Source organism: Halichoeres trimaculatus, unplaced genomic scaffold (assembly GCF_033239565.1).
Source record: "Halichoeres trimaculatus isolate MK-OKI-2021-1 unplaced genomic scaffold, fHalTri1.1 fHalTri1_scaffold_4, whole genome shotgun sequence".
NCBI classification, from domain to species: domain Eukaryota; kingdom Metazoa; phylum Chordata; class Actinopteri; order Labriformes; family Labridae; genus Halichoeres; species Halichoeres trimaculatus.
Genome location: NW_027437182.1, coordinates 29,545,622 through 29,563,346, shown reverse-complemented (window position 1 = coordinate 29,563,346; position 17,725 = coordinate 29,545,622). Strand labels below are relative to the sequence as shown.

Genomic DNA, 17,725 nt, shown 5'->3' with positions numbered 1-17,725 from the left:
GTCTTTGGCTACAGAAGCATTATTTGTTTGAATTGGTGTTTTTATCTTTTAAAGGACTATTTTTGCCATTCAGAAAAATAAAGAATATCGCTGAAGTACATCTACCTCTTTATGCTGCCTTAATGAAATTTAGTCGTAAGGCAGTTGCCACCAAGAATTTTTTTCCCCCCTTTTTAACATATCTAAACTTGAAAACAGTCAGTCTTTTGTTAATGTTCGATAAGCAAGACACATAGACCAAGACCAGTTTCCCTCAGGATTTCCTCAAATCTGTTCAACTTAACGCCAAACACAATGACAAAGATGCTCCAAGTTTTCGCTGACTGCTTCAAGATCAACCACATTTGTTGTTTCTGATCTGAAAATCCACCTCAACAAACTGTCTCTCCTTTGTCTCAGAGACACCGGCTTCACACCTAACCAACATCATGAGTCAAAATATGACCAACCACACATCGACTGCAGCAACCCTTTGGTTTACATTTACATTATACATTTTAAAAAACAGCTGTCTCTAGGTGTATGCTCTTGTAGGATGTTGCAGGTGAGGAAGCCGGATGTGAAAATTCTGAGTTGGTGTGGTTACGCTTGTTTTGTGGTTGTGCAGACGGCTTATGGTGGTGAGATGCACATTCAGTTCAAAGGCAAACTTTGTGCTGAGTATTAAAAACAAAGATGAGTCTCTGAAGAGGTATTATGATGACAAAAGATAGGGGCTGTCGAATTGAAAACGCTGACTTCAAATAACTTCTGGCTAACCTGAGAAGTGGCAGTTAGCTGTTAGCTTCCTGGGAAACGATTACAGCTCATGTCAAATCAGCCTGTCTCTGCTTATGTGTGACTATTATTCTTAATACAATAGAAATAAATGGGCTAGAAAAGCTTACTCCTGTATTAATGTAAAGATCAAAGTTTTTTGTACTTTTGTACCAACATTTTTTTATCTGCATTTTGTTTTTGTTTTTTCAAAAACCTGAGGCTAAATATTGTTTGGCTGCCACTGTCACTCACCACAGTCACACTTATTGAATCATCACAAACACGGCTTTTAAACATGATATGACAATATTTGCACATTTCTGTGCATTAAAAAAATCCATATATCTGTTAACAACAAATGAGAACAACAAGAGAAGTTTTGTTCATATTTTATTTTTGCAGTGCTCATAAAATGTCGGATAGATGTATTAGGATTTATTTTATCTCATTGGCCCTCCTGTATAATTGTTGGAAAGAAGAGATTATATGTTTTTTTTTTTAAACCCTTCATCTGAGTAATCCCCGCTGACCCCATGTCCCATGTCCACTCATCCTGTTTGCTCGGGGACATGGCCGGGCTATCGATTGTCAGCCAGTCAATTACAGCTGGGAGAACCAATGCTATAGAGCCAGGATGCAATGTGTGATTGAACACTGGGTGTGACTCTCTTTTCTGACATTTGTAAGAAGCCAGCTGTCAGCACATTTCCACCCTGTCAGGTTTGTTAGCGTGCCGAGTGCAGCGTGTGGTTTCCTGTGTTTTTTCCTGAGATGCTGCAGTGAAGTCCACTAAGTGAACATCTCCTCCTCTCCTCTCTGTGAATCCACAGTGTCCCTTATGAGCCTTTACACTGTTGATGTCAGTCTGTTCACACCATGTTTCCACTCCGTGTGGCCTACATCTGCGCGTGTGTGTGTGTTCCCTCTCGTCCTGCTCCCGCCCCCTCATGTTCCACTGTGTGTGTTTTCAGAACCACGAGCAGCTGAGAGACCATGACTCTGACCTCCTCCGCAACGACGGTGACCTGACCTTCACGTTCGGTGACACTGCCATCACAGCAAACGGGGCCTCCGGCGGCAGCGGGGATGTTGCTGGAGGGTCAGGCTGGAGTGCCAACGGGAAGAGGAGCGGCAGCACGTCAGAGGAGGCGCTTGAGCGTGAGCTGGACTCCCGCGAACAGGAGCTGCTGAGCCGGGGCACACGCTTGGTTTTCCCCATGGAGGATCACGTCTGACCCTCTGCTCCTGTTACCTCTCATCGCTGACCTCCCTGACCCCACCCCAGCCCCCCTCGCCCATCAGCTCCCTGTTTACGTCCTGCGGGCAGAGCGTCCAGCCCCTCAGAGATGAGACAGAGCAGAGACACATGGGAGGAGACAACAGGGAGAGTTACAGACACACAGAGCTCTATCAGGCTCTGGAGCTGAGCTGAAGGAGCTTTTCATCTTCATTACAGAGCTGGAATTTGTCCTCATGGAGACATGAACCCTCCAGAGCGCCAGAGGATCAAATCTTATTAGTTATTATACTGTGATTAAGTTTCCTCTCAATAAACAAGAGGGATCTGGTTATGCAGGGACAAAAAGTCCTCATACAAGATTAAATCTGCTCTTTTGAGCATCTGACACGTGCGTTCAGCACCAGTCGGGAAGAGAGAATGTGGCCTTTTTGAAATCACACCACATTGAAAAGATGAAATGAAGCTGAACTCACATCAGGCTGTAAACCATCAGACAGGAGCGTTGTGGTTAATGTGTACGTTTCATGTGCCCAGTGAGGATGCCCTTTGTGTCACACAGAAGCAACTGTGTGTGAAGACGAGACGTGACTGAGTTTCTTCTCAGCCACCGCAGCTTGTCATGGGTGAAGAAACACGGGTGAAGAATGTGTGCATGTAAATAGCAACAATACCAAGCTTTGTTCCCCTTTAGTGAACTGCGTCTGTTTGAGCCTTACACCCCCTGACTGCAACAAATAGCACCTCTGTATCTTGTCTTGGAGCTGGGCCAGACCTTTTTCTGATTTCTGGGCTGCTTTTCACAAAATAGCATGACAAGGAGCAGAAGTCAAACCCTGTTTCCCTGATCTACCAGAACTTTAAAAAGGATGAGGAAAATGAGATAAAGAGAGCCTCTGATACAATCAATGAGCATCTTTGAATTGATAAAACACAGAGAAGGCCTAAAAAGTATTAGTTTACTGATTCTGGGTTCAGAGATGTCAATGTGTTTCAGCTGTAACTAACAAAACTTTTACAGAAGAGCAGTCTTCAAATCGTCTTTATTAACATTGCCTTTAAAAATGAACAAAAGTTGTGCAAGTGTGCTGATTCTCCTGTTACCCACAATGATGCTGCTTATTCTTCCAACCAGTGACCCAAAACTTTCCAGATAAACTTTTAAAGCAAAAAAAATTCATTGTACCTTTGAACAGGAGAAGCTTGGACCTGTTAATATTTTACATTTTAGCGAAAAAATGATAAATTTAATGCAGGAGCAGAGCAGCAAAGGAGTAAAGCTGCAGAACAGTTCTCTAAACTTTTTAGAGGGACAGGCGAAATGGAAATTTTGAACCTAAGTGTTCAATTTTTAACAAGTGCATCTAAGAGAAAGAAGCCAAGGAGAGATTTGTGAGACAGAGAAGAGATGTTGTAATGAACCTCACTGAGCCGTGCTCCTCAACACACACCGTGTTCACACTCTCATGTTCATGTCTTTGAGAAGTTTTTCCAAACTTTAACCTGAGAAAGTTTGAATTACAAAGTTTTGTTTTGTTTGTTTTGTATTACACCTGCAGAATGGTGATCTCATGAATTAGAAAAGCTTTTAAGGTGTTTTTTTATGCATCCCATCTGTTTGTTCTTACACTGCAACCCTGGGCCAACTGTGAGATCTATTAACAAACAACATTTTCAGTGTGCCCTCCTTTTTCAGATTAAAAAATGACTTTCAAAAATGTGAGTTTGGCAGAACAGACCTCACCACCAGACTAAGTGGTTCACCGGTTAAAAATGAAGCGTGTTTAAGTCATAGTACACCAAATGATTTCAGTGTAACAGCTCATAATGTGAAAGAAACAAAGTCAGTTCTCAGCTGCTAACTTTTGAAACACAAAGTTTTTAGAAAGATACGCCTACGTCAGTTATTGGGAAATTAATTCTAAAAACTATCTAACTGAATCGTTTTATTTGCAGAGTTTTAGGATGCAGTCACTCCGGCAAACCGTGTCGTGCTTAAGCAGGCTTCAGCCCTAAGGCATGTTCCGAATGGCCAGTGTGACCGCAACTGTGCCGTGCTCAAGCACGATGCGCCTCCATGCTTTGGCACGCTTCAGAGAGGTGGGCTTCGGCACGGTTTACTTCATGCACGAGCACAAGCACGCAGACAGCGCGTGCGATCCATGACGTATGATCACCGCGAGCACATCCCTCGACAATCAATTTAATCGAAGCAGGGGTGTTAGAGGGCTGTGTTGGGCGACAACAACTTACTAAAAGTCCAAAAGTCTCTAAAGTTGTAGCAGTGCTCTGTGTCTCATTGTGCTGACTCTGATGAGATTGCACTTCATGTAAACAGACGCTTCAAGATGACGTAGGTGGGCCGTGCGCGTGTGTGATACCTGCTAAAGTCGGGTTCATACAGGGGTAGTGTGACCGCTGGCCGTACTCTACAGCTGGGGAACAGCGCTGCAGGGCGGGCCAATGGTGCTTAAGCACGGCACGGTTTGGATGGCCAGTGTGACCACGCTCTTAAAATCTAAAAAAGTATGTGCACTTAAGTTTTTACAGTTTAGGATGCTACTGAGTGAGCTGATCCTAGTGCCAGTTAGAATCTTAAAGATGACCCAAAAGTAAGCATGGTATGACTCCAAAGCAGGGAGGATTTTGTTTCCCCCTAAAAGGGTCCTGACACTAAAACATAAACAAGTTTACACGAACTAATATTGATTATAGTGAATTATTAATACAGCCACAAAAGTGGTTCATGCAAACCCATAATGAGATTAAACTGAGCGTTATAGATCAAGGTCTAGTCACAACATTTCCATCCATGGTGGAATGTTTCTGTTGGCATTTCCGTCCTCATCCAGCTCTCCTTTTTATCATAGAGTTGACCTTGACACACCTTTAACCAGAAATGAGTCAGGTGTCTCAGCTTTGAACATTCTTGCTGTTATCTCTGCCTCTTCTGGTTGCAGTGACTCTGAGGAGATCTCTTGCAGATGCTCTCTCCAGGTCTGCAGCTGTGTCTGGATTGCAGGACAGGATGTTGCTCCTCTTTTCTCTATTGGAGATGATTTAGGTCCAGTAGCTCCTCAGGCTGCTCTCACATCTGTGCTGCTAACTGTCATTATTTACCTGCTCTGAGACCAGCCGGAGAGGACACTAACCTTTTTACCACAGTGTCAACAGGCAGAGGGGGATGTGACGGATGAGGATTGATTTAATCAGAAAAGTGTGATCAGGTTGTCCTTGGCTGTTGAGTATTAACCACCATTGTTGGGAGGTTTTGACCAATCAGAGTCAAGTTTTTTGCTCAGCTTTCGCTCTTTGTCTTTTATCTTTGCTAAGTTAACAGACTACAGGCTGTATCTAAAAAGGTTGAAAAAGAGAGAAGTTGAGTCATTGCTCTAAGCCTATCGTGCAGCTGGAGCATTTTGTCTGGCAGCACATTATTATTCCTAATAACATCAGTTGAGACCTCCCTCAGGTTTGATTACATGAATCCTGAACATCCGCTTCCCTCAAAGATGCAGTCTACCAATAATAAAGGAAAACACATGTTGTTCCCTTTAGCCCTCTGATGCCGTTTTTCGGTCTGGAAGTCAAATCAGATGGTTTCATTCTCACTGCAGGTCTATTAAATATAGGTTACATTAGATGATAGTGCAAATTCATATCCCTGAGGCCCAGGTATTCCCATCAGCTGAGTATTTTTAAATAAGATAACTGGTGTAGGAGTCAACATGCAAATCCTTATTGTGAGACTATGGCTTCTGAATGTCATGTCTGTTATCTGATATTTTCAACAATAGAACGCTGAACTTTTTGTTTTCCCTCCAGGTTTCATTTGCATCCCTCCATGTGACCTGTAGAGGTGTGTCTTTATTCTTCTTCGGTCACTCTTCTCCCCACATCTCCTCCTGTATTGAAGCTTTTAGAGTTCCTCCTACGCAGCATGATTATGAGGAGGAAAAAATGGGTCATTAGCATATTTCCCCCTTCAAGGTGTAACACTTAGCTCTTATCAAATAATGTAAATAGAAGCATGATAACTTCACAGAGCTCCATCCGAGCCCTGTGGGCTGGTGTAGCAGCTGGTGAACCAACAACCCGCTCTGGGAGTATGAGGAGGTTTCCTTTGTTGTTGTTTTTTTTTTTTTTCCAGGGCATCAACACGTTTTCTGTTCCCTTCCCGTCTAGACATCTGAGCCTCTCCCTGTTTGAAATTCACCACACAACACGTGTCGCCTTTTGTTTTCCTCCTTCCTGCGCTGGTTGCATGAATGTACGAGTCCACAATGGCAGGTGAGAAAGGATTGATTGTGCAAGTTAGATCTAAGGCTTTCAGGCGAGGGAGTACCCCCGCACAAGTTTATGTCTCAGAAGGGATCTCCAAGAGGAAATGAGTGTGGTTATGTAAGCTGCTGCTGCTGCCGAGCTGTTGCACTGTGGGTCATTTTAATTCTAGCAGAAGAGAGAAGTAACACGAGGCTGTGCTTTCCAACATCTCCTTCCCTGATAGCCAAGCCTCGTCTGTATCTAGGGCATTAAATAACCACTTGCTCACCATTTTGTCTGGAGTATTGGACTTGGACTGCTGCTGGTAGAATCATTTCTGTGGGAAGGAGCGGGAACATGTCCTCCAGACTCACTGTCTTAATGCAGTATATTATGCAGCGGATATATTGTTGCCTCTGTGCATAAAGGACAAAACAAACCTGTGAGAGTTCCCCCAGAGTTGAAGTGCAGACAAAGACTGAAGAATAACTTGTTGACAAATCCAAGACAGACAAAGAGGATGAAGCACCTTCTGGACATCATCATCATCATCATCACCATCATGGACGACTGTGCCGTATGCAGACAGATTTGTGGGCAGAGTTTTGGCACTTTACCTCAAGCAGAGGACACTCGTCTAACCCTCATGTGCACTCTATCTCCAGACTGTTGTGCTGTCAGATGTCTTGCTGGCTATATTTACATGCTCTCTGTACCTGAGAAATATGAGATGTAGCTAACTTGTCAATATGTGCACCTGTTGTTTATTAGTAGCAACTGGCTGCCTTGTTCTACCTGCCATGGATTGCATGTCAACATGTTAATAAAAACTGTACAATTATGAAGCCATCCAGTTGTCTTTATATCGTATGAGTCTAAAAAGCCATCATTTTGTCGATCAAAGGTACCTTGTAGAGCAAAATGTGTGTTTTGGTTTCTTCATGTAATGGATTTTAAAGAGATTATCACAAAGGCAATCAGTGTTTATGTCTATAATAAAATTAGCTTTATGTCCCTGTAGTTTGTAGCCCACTGTAATTAAGCTACTGCAGTGTCATTTTGGTTCCCACTGCTGGTGTGATGCAAATAACACCACATCCTTTCTGACTGTAAAAGTTCAATTGGAGAAAAGTCTCAAAAAGCTCAGAACATTTTTTAATGTTTCAAAAACTGTTTTAAAATATAAAATGAATTTTGTAAAATTCAGCAACCCTTTACTAAAAAAATGTAGTCCATGGACAGCTCTAAAGATGTCATTAGAACATCTGAACCCTTGGTTTTTATGTGACTTTATGAGCTCCTTTCCTCCAATAAGTCCCTACATTGTCCATTGTCCAACTCCAAAATTAATAACTTTGTCTTCTCTTGGTATCTTTATAAGAATCAGAGGTCAGGTCACTATGGTAGGTCAGATCATAGAATACCATACGCAGTCAGTCTGAGGTTTGTTTGGCCTGTTTCCATGTTTGTTTTGAGGCTTTTGCAAATCTGATACCAAAAACTTTAAGAAAACAATAAAAACAGAAAACACAGTATATGGATTCATGTCCACTCCGGGCTTCTGTGACTGTCAATGATCCTGAAGATTGATCTATATTACTCAGTAAGAGGTGTCTGATTATCGATAAAAAAAGGGGGTGTTGTGTTTTTTTAGGCTTTATTCTGTCCCTCTGGTACCTCTGTGGTAGCTTTACATGATTTACAGCTCTATTTTCTGTTTTAGAAAACTCTTATTTCAGCTTCTGCCCAAAACACTTCATTTTAGGTACTGTCTCTTTAAGGCTCCCCACTCCACAAACCCTCTTCCCTCGGATTAGCCAGCCCTTCGGAGGCCTGTTAGAGGCAGAGCTATGGGCAGGCCCATATGTATAAAGGCCGTGTGTGATGACCTCATCATTTCAACACGCTTGTGAAGATCTTGTACTATTTTTATGATGGACTGTTTTGATCATTTACACACAGATTCACAGATTTCAACATATGAGTATGTAGAGGCTTAAAAATCTGTCATTGTTACTTTGTATCCATGTTAGAATTATGGTGAAGAAGAAAATTACTGTGGCCGGTGGGTGTCAGACAATTAGCAAAAGCTGCACCACAAATGCAAACGCTACAACACAACGAAAGTGCAGCCACAATGAAAGTTAAGAGAGGTTACTGATCCAAACGGACACAGAGAAGTTGTAAAAATAAGTAAATCATTAACTTCAACTATGATAAATAAAGCTTTGTAGGGGTGTCACCTTGTGATATCCTTCAAAGTACTTATGTTTCTTTATTTATGTTAGCATTAAAGCTATATTTATCATAGCTTAAGTTATAAAAGAAAATAATCATTACCTTACTTTCACAACTGTTCTGTGTCCGTTAGGAAAACTGTCCTCTTAACTTCCGTTGTGGCTGTACAACCAATGTATTGTAGCTTTTGCATTCATGTTGTGGTGAAGATGAATATTAGCTGAGGGCTTTTAGCTGCGGTTACCTTTGTTTTCATTTAATAGCTTACAGTACGCTGCTTGCTAAGACAAATAAGCTGCCAGTTAACCATGACAAAACAAACATCTTTTTTTAGTAGATGAAGGTGATTCAGTCTCCAGGAACTCGTGTTTGATAAATAATCTTGTTTACGGTTTGAATCATACATTTGAAACAAACATGTTCATAATTTCTCTGTACAAAGCAGTTATGCAAAATTCTTGTAAAATAGCTACAAAGACAAGTTACAGCTAGCTTTCAATTTTAGCTTGCTATTCTCAGATCTTAGTTTCTTAGCTCCTGTTTGAATTATCACTTGCAGAATGTTATTAAACTAAATACAATAGCTGGATAATTTAGATTAGCCTCATCAGCTAAGTGCCCCATGACACTAACTTCTGTCAAACAAAACACGTTTTTATTAAAGAGGGCAAACAGCTGAGGTTTCATCAGTCAGAGATCCATAGACCTGTCATAGCTTTGGCTGATGCCCAGGATGCTTTAACATGTGAGCACTGACAGGATTCTGACAGCATTGATCCGTTGCAGCCCCTGGTGACATGAATTAATGATTTTCAGAAAATGTCATGTTTTCTTCATCCAAAATAAACTCAGTTGAACCCACAGACTTCCTCTGAAGCTTTTATACAAATACAACTTTGAAGACCTTTCATGTCAAACACAGTCTGAGTTTCCAAACACTGTACTAGACCATCACAGGAATGTTAGATCCCTCTGTAGTTTTCACTAACTCTTTATTGAAGTCAGTTGAAATAGCTTTAAAGTTATGTCTTCCTTTTGATAAGAGAACGTCTTCATGTGGTCCAACCCGGAACAATTATTACAGAACCAACTTCTAAAGTTGAACATGTGGATGCTGAAAACTTAAAACCCCCTTTCTTAACCAGAGGAGAGTCCCAGCATTTGACAATATTATAGACAAAAACTATAAAAACTCAGTACAATAAAAATCAGAATCAGTACAGTCTGTTGTGAGAACATGGTAGAAAGTTCACTGGTAGAGGGCAGAGGCAGCGCTCCAAGACACATCCTTGGGCTATTCAAAAATTTCACACCCATGTGAGCGTTTTGTCAGTGGGGTGCTGCAGCTGTCTGGATTCCTGAGGGGCTGGGGGAGGAACAATAGCTCCTCAGTCAGGCCTCCTTTTCAGAAAATACTGTACTGTCTTCTGAGAAAACTTTCCGTTGACATTGTTAGTGGACCAACTGTAGTAAGGTGTCAGTTATGTTGCGCTTAGTCACAGGCTGGACGGATAAATAACAGGTGAGAGTGAACCTGACGCTGCCACCCAGGATCCTGGCAGTCACCTCCCAAGAAGGACCCATCTCGGCTTTTTATGGCCTCGCCTGCAGGGGATTTGTGGAGGGATTAGTGCTACTAAAAGGACAGAGGGATAGAGTAGGGCCAGTGTGACGGCAGCGCCAACCAGCTTCATCTCTCTCTGCTTGTTTATGTCCCCTCCCACCTCCCACCTACTCTCTATCAGCACAGAGCCCGCTGGAGTTAAACACTATAAAAATAAGCTGCCTTCTCCTTGTTTCAAATTCATCCGTCTGTGATTGGCTGCTCTTCTTTCCTCTTGGATTTTCTCCAGTTCATCAACCCGGCTTGGCTGAGGGAAAACAACCCAAGAGCCGTGCTTGTGAGCTCCCGGTGGACCAAATTCCTGCTGCTTGTTTAGTTTTTCCACCTTCTGGCCTCAGTGTTGAATACCAGGCCCCTGGAAGAGAGAAAAATATTAGCTGAGGATTAAAATAAAAGCTCTGAGGTATGACACAGCTGACCTGCCATAGCTCTATCAGTGTTAGAGTCAGGGTGGAGGCCGTGAGACACGGGAGCACCCACCACCTCCACCCTCCTTCTGCTCCCTGCAGAGGGCTCTTAGCCAGCCCAGCTCTAAAGGGGGCTGCTTGTAAGAGCTGGCGGTGACAGGCTGGTGGTAACCCTGGGAGCTCCATCCTGTCACACACAGCCGCGCACAATGATCCCCTTCTTGACAGCAGAGTTCGAGGCCCAGCGAGTCGCTGCCAGCCCCCCGCTATCCATGAGAGCACCCAGCAATGCCAGGGAGAAACAATGAGGCCTCTATTAAAGAGCCGATCAGCTCGACATCAAGGAGGAGGGAATATTTCTGCAACTGTTTTGCTCCGGTAGAGATAGAAATCTGTTACTGTTGGGGTCACTTGTGTTTAAATGTTAACACTGGAATGTTAAACAGTGATGCTACCTGCTTCTGTTTGACGTTAATCAATCAAACTAAACATTTTTGTTGTTATCTTGTACAGATGATTGAGGAAACACCTCAAGGAGAAAACAAAGCACCAACAGTAAAATATTCATTGATTTTCAGTGTAGGTCATAGCTGTGATCTTTACCCAAAAAGCTGAATCACTTCATATCTCTGCAGCTCATATGGTTTTAGTAAGACTGTTACTCGATAATTAAAAACTGATGGGATACAGCATGTGAGCATTAATCCTGGAGGTTTAAAGTTTCTCATAAGCCTAGTTTGGGTTACTCCTAAGCAGTTTCTCATTAAAATCACTTTTTTCTTCAGTGGACAGAGCACAGTGAGTCTGGATGCAACCACCACACACCAACAGCTTCCCTCATCAGCAACAGAGTCCCCACCTCATAATCTGGAAATCTCACTGAGTGTTGCGCAGTCAAACGTGACTTCAGAGTGAATAAGCATGATGGAAGAGAAAACTGTTGTCCAGCCAAATGTTAACTTCTCAACAATGGGTGTGTCCATTGTAGTCACACTTTCTGTTCATCTACTTGCTTCGTCACTATGATTGTGGCGTGCTTTAGGAAAAGATTTAACAAATTAACAGGCTGGTGCTCCATGTTTGATACCCGTTCAACTTCTTACTCCATGTTTATATTTATCACGGCTTCATTTGTTGTGCTCTGATCCACAGAGAGCATGCTCAGCTGTCTTTGGGGTTCCCCCTGCACATCCGGATATCTAAATATAAACATTGAACATGTTTAACATTCATGATTTCAATCAGGGCAGATTAGGGGGGAAGTAAAATCTTGCTTAGCACACCTCACGCTACAAGGAAATCTGACAAGATAATCTTTACACCTTTAAAAAATCAAACCATCTAATTTTATTCTGACTTCAGCCTCATTTCTACCAAGCGGTTCAGTTCGGTTTGTCTCAGTACGGCACGCATTTTGTGGCATTTCCACAGACTAATCCCAGGACAGATGCCCAAACTTTCCGATCTGATCCCAGAAGGTGGAGCTACAACACTGTAGTGGGTTGATTGGTCCAAAGAATCGTCACTTACTGTGCGACAGCAACTGCATTTCTCCTGGCAGCACACAGCCTTTCCTGAAACAAAACTTGATTGCACTTTGTAACAAAGAGCTACATGGAAATCACAAAGAAGACGAATTGCTGCATGTCTTCCATCTATGCTCTTTTTTTTACTGTGTTGCGTTTTTCTTCTTTATTGGATTTATTAGCAGGGTACAACGTGTCGCGCTGCTATGGTGTCACGCTATCATGTGACTGGCGTGGCTATCGGCACCCAGCTTACATGCAGCCTACCACAAGGGGGCATGGTTGGCTGTGGTAATGCAAACAGGACCAGGCTTAACCGAATGAACCTGTAACAAACCGTACTGATCTAAACATGACCGCTTGGTGGAAACGTGGCTTTTCTGACGGCTAAAGATCTGCCTGCTTAACTTCATGTGGTAAACCACTTTACGAAAGAAATGACACAAAAACTGGGGCATCTCTGCCTATTGCTTGCTCTGACCAACAAAAGAAAACCAGATCATTAGCAATAACTAAAATAATTTCTTCTTTTTGAACCACAATAGAGTGATAATGGATCTCTGACAGGAAGCAGAAGGAGATTTCTTCATCAGAATATACCACTGCTCATAGACGAAATGAGATCGCCAAAATCTTTGAGATGGAAAGATCCCTACAGTAGCTTGAATTCATCTCCTGCCTGGTTAATTGAATCGGTTGAATAATAAGTCAAATTACAAATAAAATTGCAACTATCCTCCAAAAAATGTCTGAAAAAGAGTGACAGCAATCCTAGTGCTTTGAATGTTTCTGGTACAGCCTGAAATATAAAATCAACAAGCCTACCGATCTATTCCCCTTTAAGGACATCAACTCATCTTTTGCTCTTAAGTAGTAACCTAAACTCTCCAATGCCCTGTGCTGCCACCAAGGAAGTTAAAAGTAAAAAAGTAAAAAAAGGATATTTGCTTAAAAACACTGATTTATTACAGCTGTCACTGGACACTAATGTGGTAAAAGCAGCAAGGACAAAATGTTTCAAATAATTAATCATGTTGCCAGAAAGTAACATTTGTCAGTGGTCCACTTGTTCCAGAAGCTTCCTGTGGAAATCAGTGTCTTTAGCTCAGCTTGTGTTTCTGTGCTCTGGTCTTTGTTTTAGACTCCTCCAGCACTGATTATTCTCTAAGTAGTTTTTCAACTGGTGCCAAAGCTTTTACAGAGGTCTGGATGTTATTAATACTGTCTTTGGAAGCTTATTTGAGTCTGTGCAGTGATGCCTACAGAGCCATGTTTCGTTGGCAATGCAGTGCTCCCAGATGATCCAGAGAGGGATGCACGATATCATCTGCACTTCATCACTATCGGCCGATATTGGCCTAAAAATAAAATATTGGATGTCAGCCAACACTCCACATTCTGCTGATACAATAAACTGGTCAAATAATGGGCTTAGGCTGCAGATATTTTTTGAACTTTTTGTGATTTTGTTTGCGCATTTCAGATTGAGCAGTCCCATACTCGGCTCCTGTTTTCAGTTGAACTTTAATTTAAGCAGCAGTCTGTAAGGTACATGTATCTGACTACTTTAGGCACCTTTTACCAAAGTCAACCATTTTATTTATTTTGGATTTAACTGCTGTACAGTTGCACTTCTCGTATGTTCCCTGTGAACAGAGGTTATGTTTACTGACTGTCAATTGTGATTTTAGCCAAATTTTCCCTGGTGGTGGGTAATGTTATGATTTTCTGAGGAACAGCATCATCCAGCTTTAAATAAGATTTAGCTTTTTGAATTTTTTTGTCTGAAAGCAGTCTTCATAAATAAATATACAGTTTTGAGTAGAGCCCGACCGATATGGGATTTTTGGGGCCAATGGCGATACCAATACTAGGGGCAAAAAAGCCGATATCTGATATATCGACCGATATCTGACATATCGGCTGATATATATGATAAATTCATTGATATACACAGGATATATACTGTATATGAACACAAATTATTATAATACCCATTTGATTCAAGACAGAGACAGAACACTATTACATTAAAGAAGTCAAACTTTAAACACAGTAAGTAGAAAAAAAAGTCAAACTGTAAACACACGATAAGCAACTTGCACGATGTTAAAACGCCGTAATTTAGTCTTACATTAGATAATGGTGGATGGAGGGGCTGGGCACTCGGGCAGTGTGCAGCCCAACACACAGACACACAGGAGCAGGAGTGACAGAATCTCCACGGAGCAAAAATTTTTATAATCGGCTACAATTTGGCCGATGTTGATTAATCGGTGACAGGCAAAATCGGCCCGGTTAATCGTCCCGACCGATTAATCGGTCAGGCTCTGGTTTTGAGTAGTGCTGCACGATTTGCTTGGTTATCATGGAGAAAAATCTGAATTGCATGTGCTGTCATTGCGATTGCGATATCCTCTTTCGCGATTACGTAATTGCATGTGCTGACATTGCGATTGCGATAATCGTGCAGCCCTAGTTTTGAGTAGGGCTGCACGATTATCGCAATCGCAATCGCAATCGCAATGTCAGCACATGCAATTATGTAATCGCAAAAGAGGATATCGCAATCGCAATGTCAGCACATGCAATTCAGATTTTTCTCCATGATAACCAAGCAAGTCTGTAGACTCATCATGACACAACTTTTTTTATTAAATCGCGAGCACAATCGCAATCGCAATATTGTCCACCTAATCGCAAATCGCACCTTTTCCCCAAATCGTGCAGCTCTAGTTTTGAGTATATGTTTTTCCTGTTTTGCCCAATAACGAATATTGCATAGTATACATCATAATACAATGTGCTATTTTCCAATACAAAAGACAGTTGATGATCTCTGCAACTATGTGCGCAGGAAAAATATCTGTATCAGCATTTATATCGGCTATATGAGTTTGTTGAATATCAGCATATTGGATATCTGCATATCCTGCATCCCTATATCCAGATGATAATTGCTGTCCATCTAGTAAAGAAATTCCTCCAGAATTTTTGAGTGATTGAATGATACTTTGTCCTGCAGGTATTAAAATCCCCAATTTCTTTAAAACTTTACACAGAGGAACATCACCCTGAAACTGCTGAACCATTTCTTATGCTGAATTATTCAGAGTGGTGAACCTCTTTCCATCTTAACTTTTGTCTTTTTACCGGTTTCAATTCAAATTGGATTTAAATAATTAGAAAACCCAAAAATTCTGTGTTTCTTAAAGTCCAAACATCCAAACTTTTGGGGGAACTGGGGTAGTTACTGATGTCTTCAACATAAATCAGCTCATACAACTACCTAAAATAATCACATACTATAAACGGTTGGTGGTAGAAATTCATTTTTTTTGGTCTGTGACTGTGGTACCTTGTCGTTTTTTTGATAATGGTCAATCCTCAAATTACACTTTCAGAATCAGTGCCAGCAACAAATGGCACCGGAATATCTCCAGTGTAAGCGGCATGTTGGACCATGAAACTAAATTCTGTGTTGCTCATTCATGCTTGTGCAAACATGTCTGACAGAGAAATGTTGAACAAATAAAAGCAAAAGCAGCCTTTAAGTGCCTCTACATAAATCACTGAGCACAGTGAAGGTCAACTTCAAAGAGAGGAACAATCAACAACACATGTTCTGCAGAAAAGGGACCCTCAGCTTCAGTGGTCCAAACTCAACACACTCTAAGAGCTGACACTCTCATTTCTCTTGAACATTTTTAGAGAATCTCACCTCTGCTTACACTTGTTCTCAATCAAAATATGTATGTTTTTTTTCCTTTTTCAATTTTTAGCTTTCTTTACCTGGACGCCGCTGAAACAAGAGAACCCTCAGAGGTCTTGGAGATTCAAGAAAGGTTTGAAATGACAAAAAAAGCATCACTTCAAGCCTTTTGATGTCTGAAATTTCTGAAAGAACACGAATGGCAACAGACATATTGCTTTGTATTTGCTGCAGCAGAAGTAAGGTCAGGGGTCACAGATGAGCTGCTGAGCATAGAAGCAGGCCTGTTGGTTTCTGTTAACCACCGACATCCTGCTTTGACGGGTTGAAAAGCATGATGAGTGTGCAGCAAAGGTAAGTTCAAAAAGCATGCAGATGCCAGCCTCTTTTTTCATCTAAGTAATCAAAGCCTGACATGTGATCTCATACCTTAGCTCATATATTCCTCAGGATACAGCCTCATGTTGTCTTCTCCATGCTGTTCTTCTGATACCCCAACTGCCTCATGACTTCACTGCAGTAAGCCTCCACCTGGTTGATCTGCTCCACATTGAGTCTCTCCCTCCAGGCGTATATTGCCTCTTTAGCGTCCCTGGATGATATCAGAAACGGCCTGTCTGAGGAGTAACCCTGTCCGTGCGTCATGTTCAGCGCAAACTTCTCCAGAGCAGGGGAGGTGGATAGGTTGGAGAAGCGGTACAGCCTCTGCAGCTCCTCCATGGGGTGCAGGACCAGGTCCTCATAACGGATGCGGAGGTAGTTCCTCCTCAGCCACGGAGGCGAGTTCATCACCAGCATCATGTCACTCAACCAGTTGTCGCAGATGAGCTCCATGGCGCTAGAGACGTAGCTTTCAGCCCGGTTCACCTTGTTGCTCGGCACCAGCAGGCGCTTGTACTTGTCTGCCTGCTTTTTACTCCTCAGCACCTGAATGCTCTCCTTCACCAGAGCCTGTTTGGACTTTAAGCGGGAGTTGTGCACCGCCCTCGGGTCTCTGAAGAGCTGGATGACCTGGAGGTTTATCGCGGTGTCCCTCATTAGAGGAACCAGAGTGCTTAGGTCCAAAACGCGGACTCCTTTGATCACCATAACAGGGTACTTTTTGCACTCCTTCTCCAGCTCCCTGATGTCCCGCTTTTGGCACTTGGCACACTGGTCCTCCCTCACTAGGCCAATATCATGACGCTTATGAGCTTCACATAGAGGCTCCGAGCAGATCACCTTGTTCATCTTCCAGCCGAAAATGAAGGACGTGGTGATGTTCTGTGAGCCTGCGTAAAGTTTGAGAACGGAGAAATCACAGCGGTACAGCGCGTTCATCATGTCCCGCACTGCGCCCTGGAGGCTGCCCGCATCCCCCGGGTACAGAGCCTGCCATATGTGCCACATCGGCTCGTAAAGGTAAAACACATCGGGGTGCTGGTTGAACAACTCCCCCAGAAACGAGGAGCCAGTCCTCCATGTAGCGTGCAGGTAGATGTGTATCCGAGACTGGCTCCTGTTGACTGCTAGCTCCGCCGCGTCGCTGCCGTTAACTTTGTAACCGTTATCCCACAGCAGCGCCACCGTGTTCTCCAAATCTGGGCATCTGAGCTGTTGCTGCGTTAGTCCGTGTTTCGCATGTTGAACGGATTTATCCCGGTAATCTAAGACGTACGGTATTAGTAAAAGTAACCCTGAATATGCCAGGATAAGAACCAAGTATTTCTTATGTAGCCTCCTCTTCATTTCCTCTCGCCTGGAGGGGGCTGGTTAGCTTCTTCTCTAGAGGGAGTTCACAATGCTTTGTGAGCGCCGTGGTTGCTACAGTAAAGTTATGTGTGTGCGAGAGAGGAGCGAGTGTGTTTATGTGTGTCGGGGTACAAACCACGCCCCTTAAAGACAAAACGTGCGATTATTTCCCCCTAACGTTTCACAGTGGTTGGAAAACAACAAAAGCACTTGCTTTGAACCGTAAAG

General features: G+C 42.6%; 2 protein-coding genes across 3 annotated transcripts in view; one reads left to right on the top strand and one right to left on the bottom strand.

Moving 5' to 3' along the window:
• slc9a7 (solute carrier family 9 member 7) overlaps window positions 1-7,397 on the top strand; it is a 45,959-nt gene extending 38,562 nt beyond the window's left edge. The window contains exon 17 of one of the 2 annotated variants that reach the window (XM_074668932.1): window positions 1,731-7,397. In XM_074668932.1, the coding sequence (XP_074525033.1) occupies window positions 1,731-1,994 (264 nt within the window). In that variant the 3' untranslated portion in view covers window positions 1,995-7,397. The remainder of the gene's footprint in view (window positions 1-1,730) is intronic. The other variant, XM_074668933.1, reaches the window with a different exon arrangement.
• Window positions 7,398-9,472: 2,075 nt separating this feature from the next.
• Window positions 9,473-17,622, bottom strand: chst7 (carbohydrate (N-acetylglucosamine 6-O) sulfotransferase 7). Its single transcript, XM_074668934.1, has 2 exons — window positions 16,196-17,622; window positions 9,473-10,476 (listed from the first exon to the last, which is right to left on the bottom strand). The coding sequence occupies exon 1, from the start codon at window positions 17,492-17,494 to the stop codon at window positions 16,226-16,228; it is 1,269 nt and encodes a 422-aa protein (XP_074525035.1). The 5' UTR covers window positions 17,495-17,622; the 3' UTR covers window positions 9,473-10,476; window positions 16,196-16,225.
• Window positions 17,623-17,725: the final 103 nt, after the last annotated feature.

What these genes read in the sequence shown, in the direction of transcription:
- chst7 (XM_074668934.1), bottom strand. Translation starts at nt 17,494, where the DNA reads ATGAAGAGGAGGCTACATAAGAAATACTTGGTTCTTATCCTGGCATAT.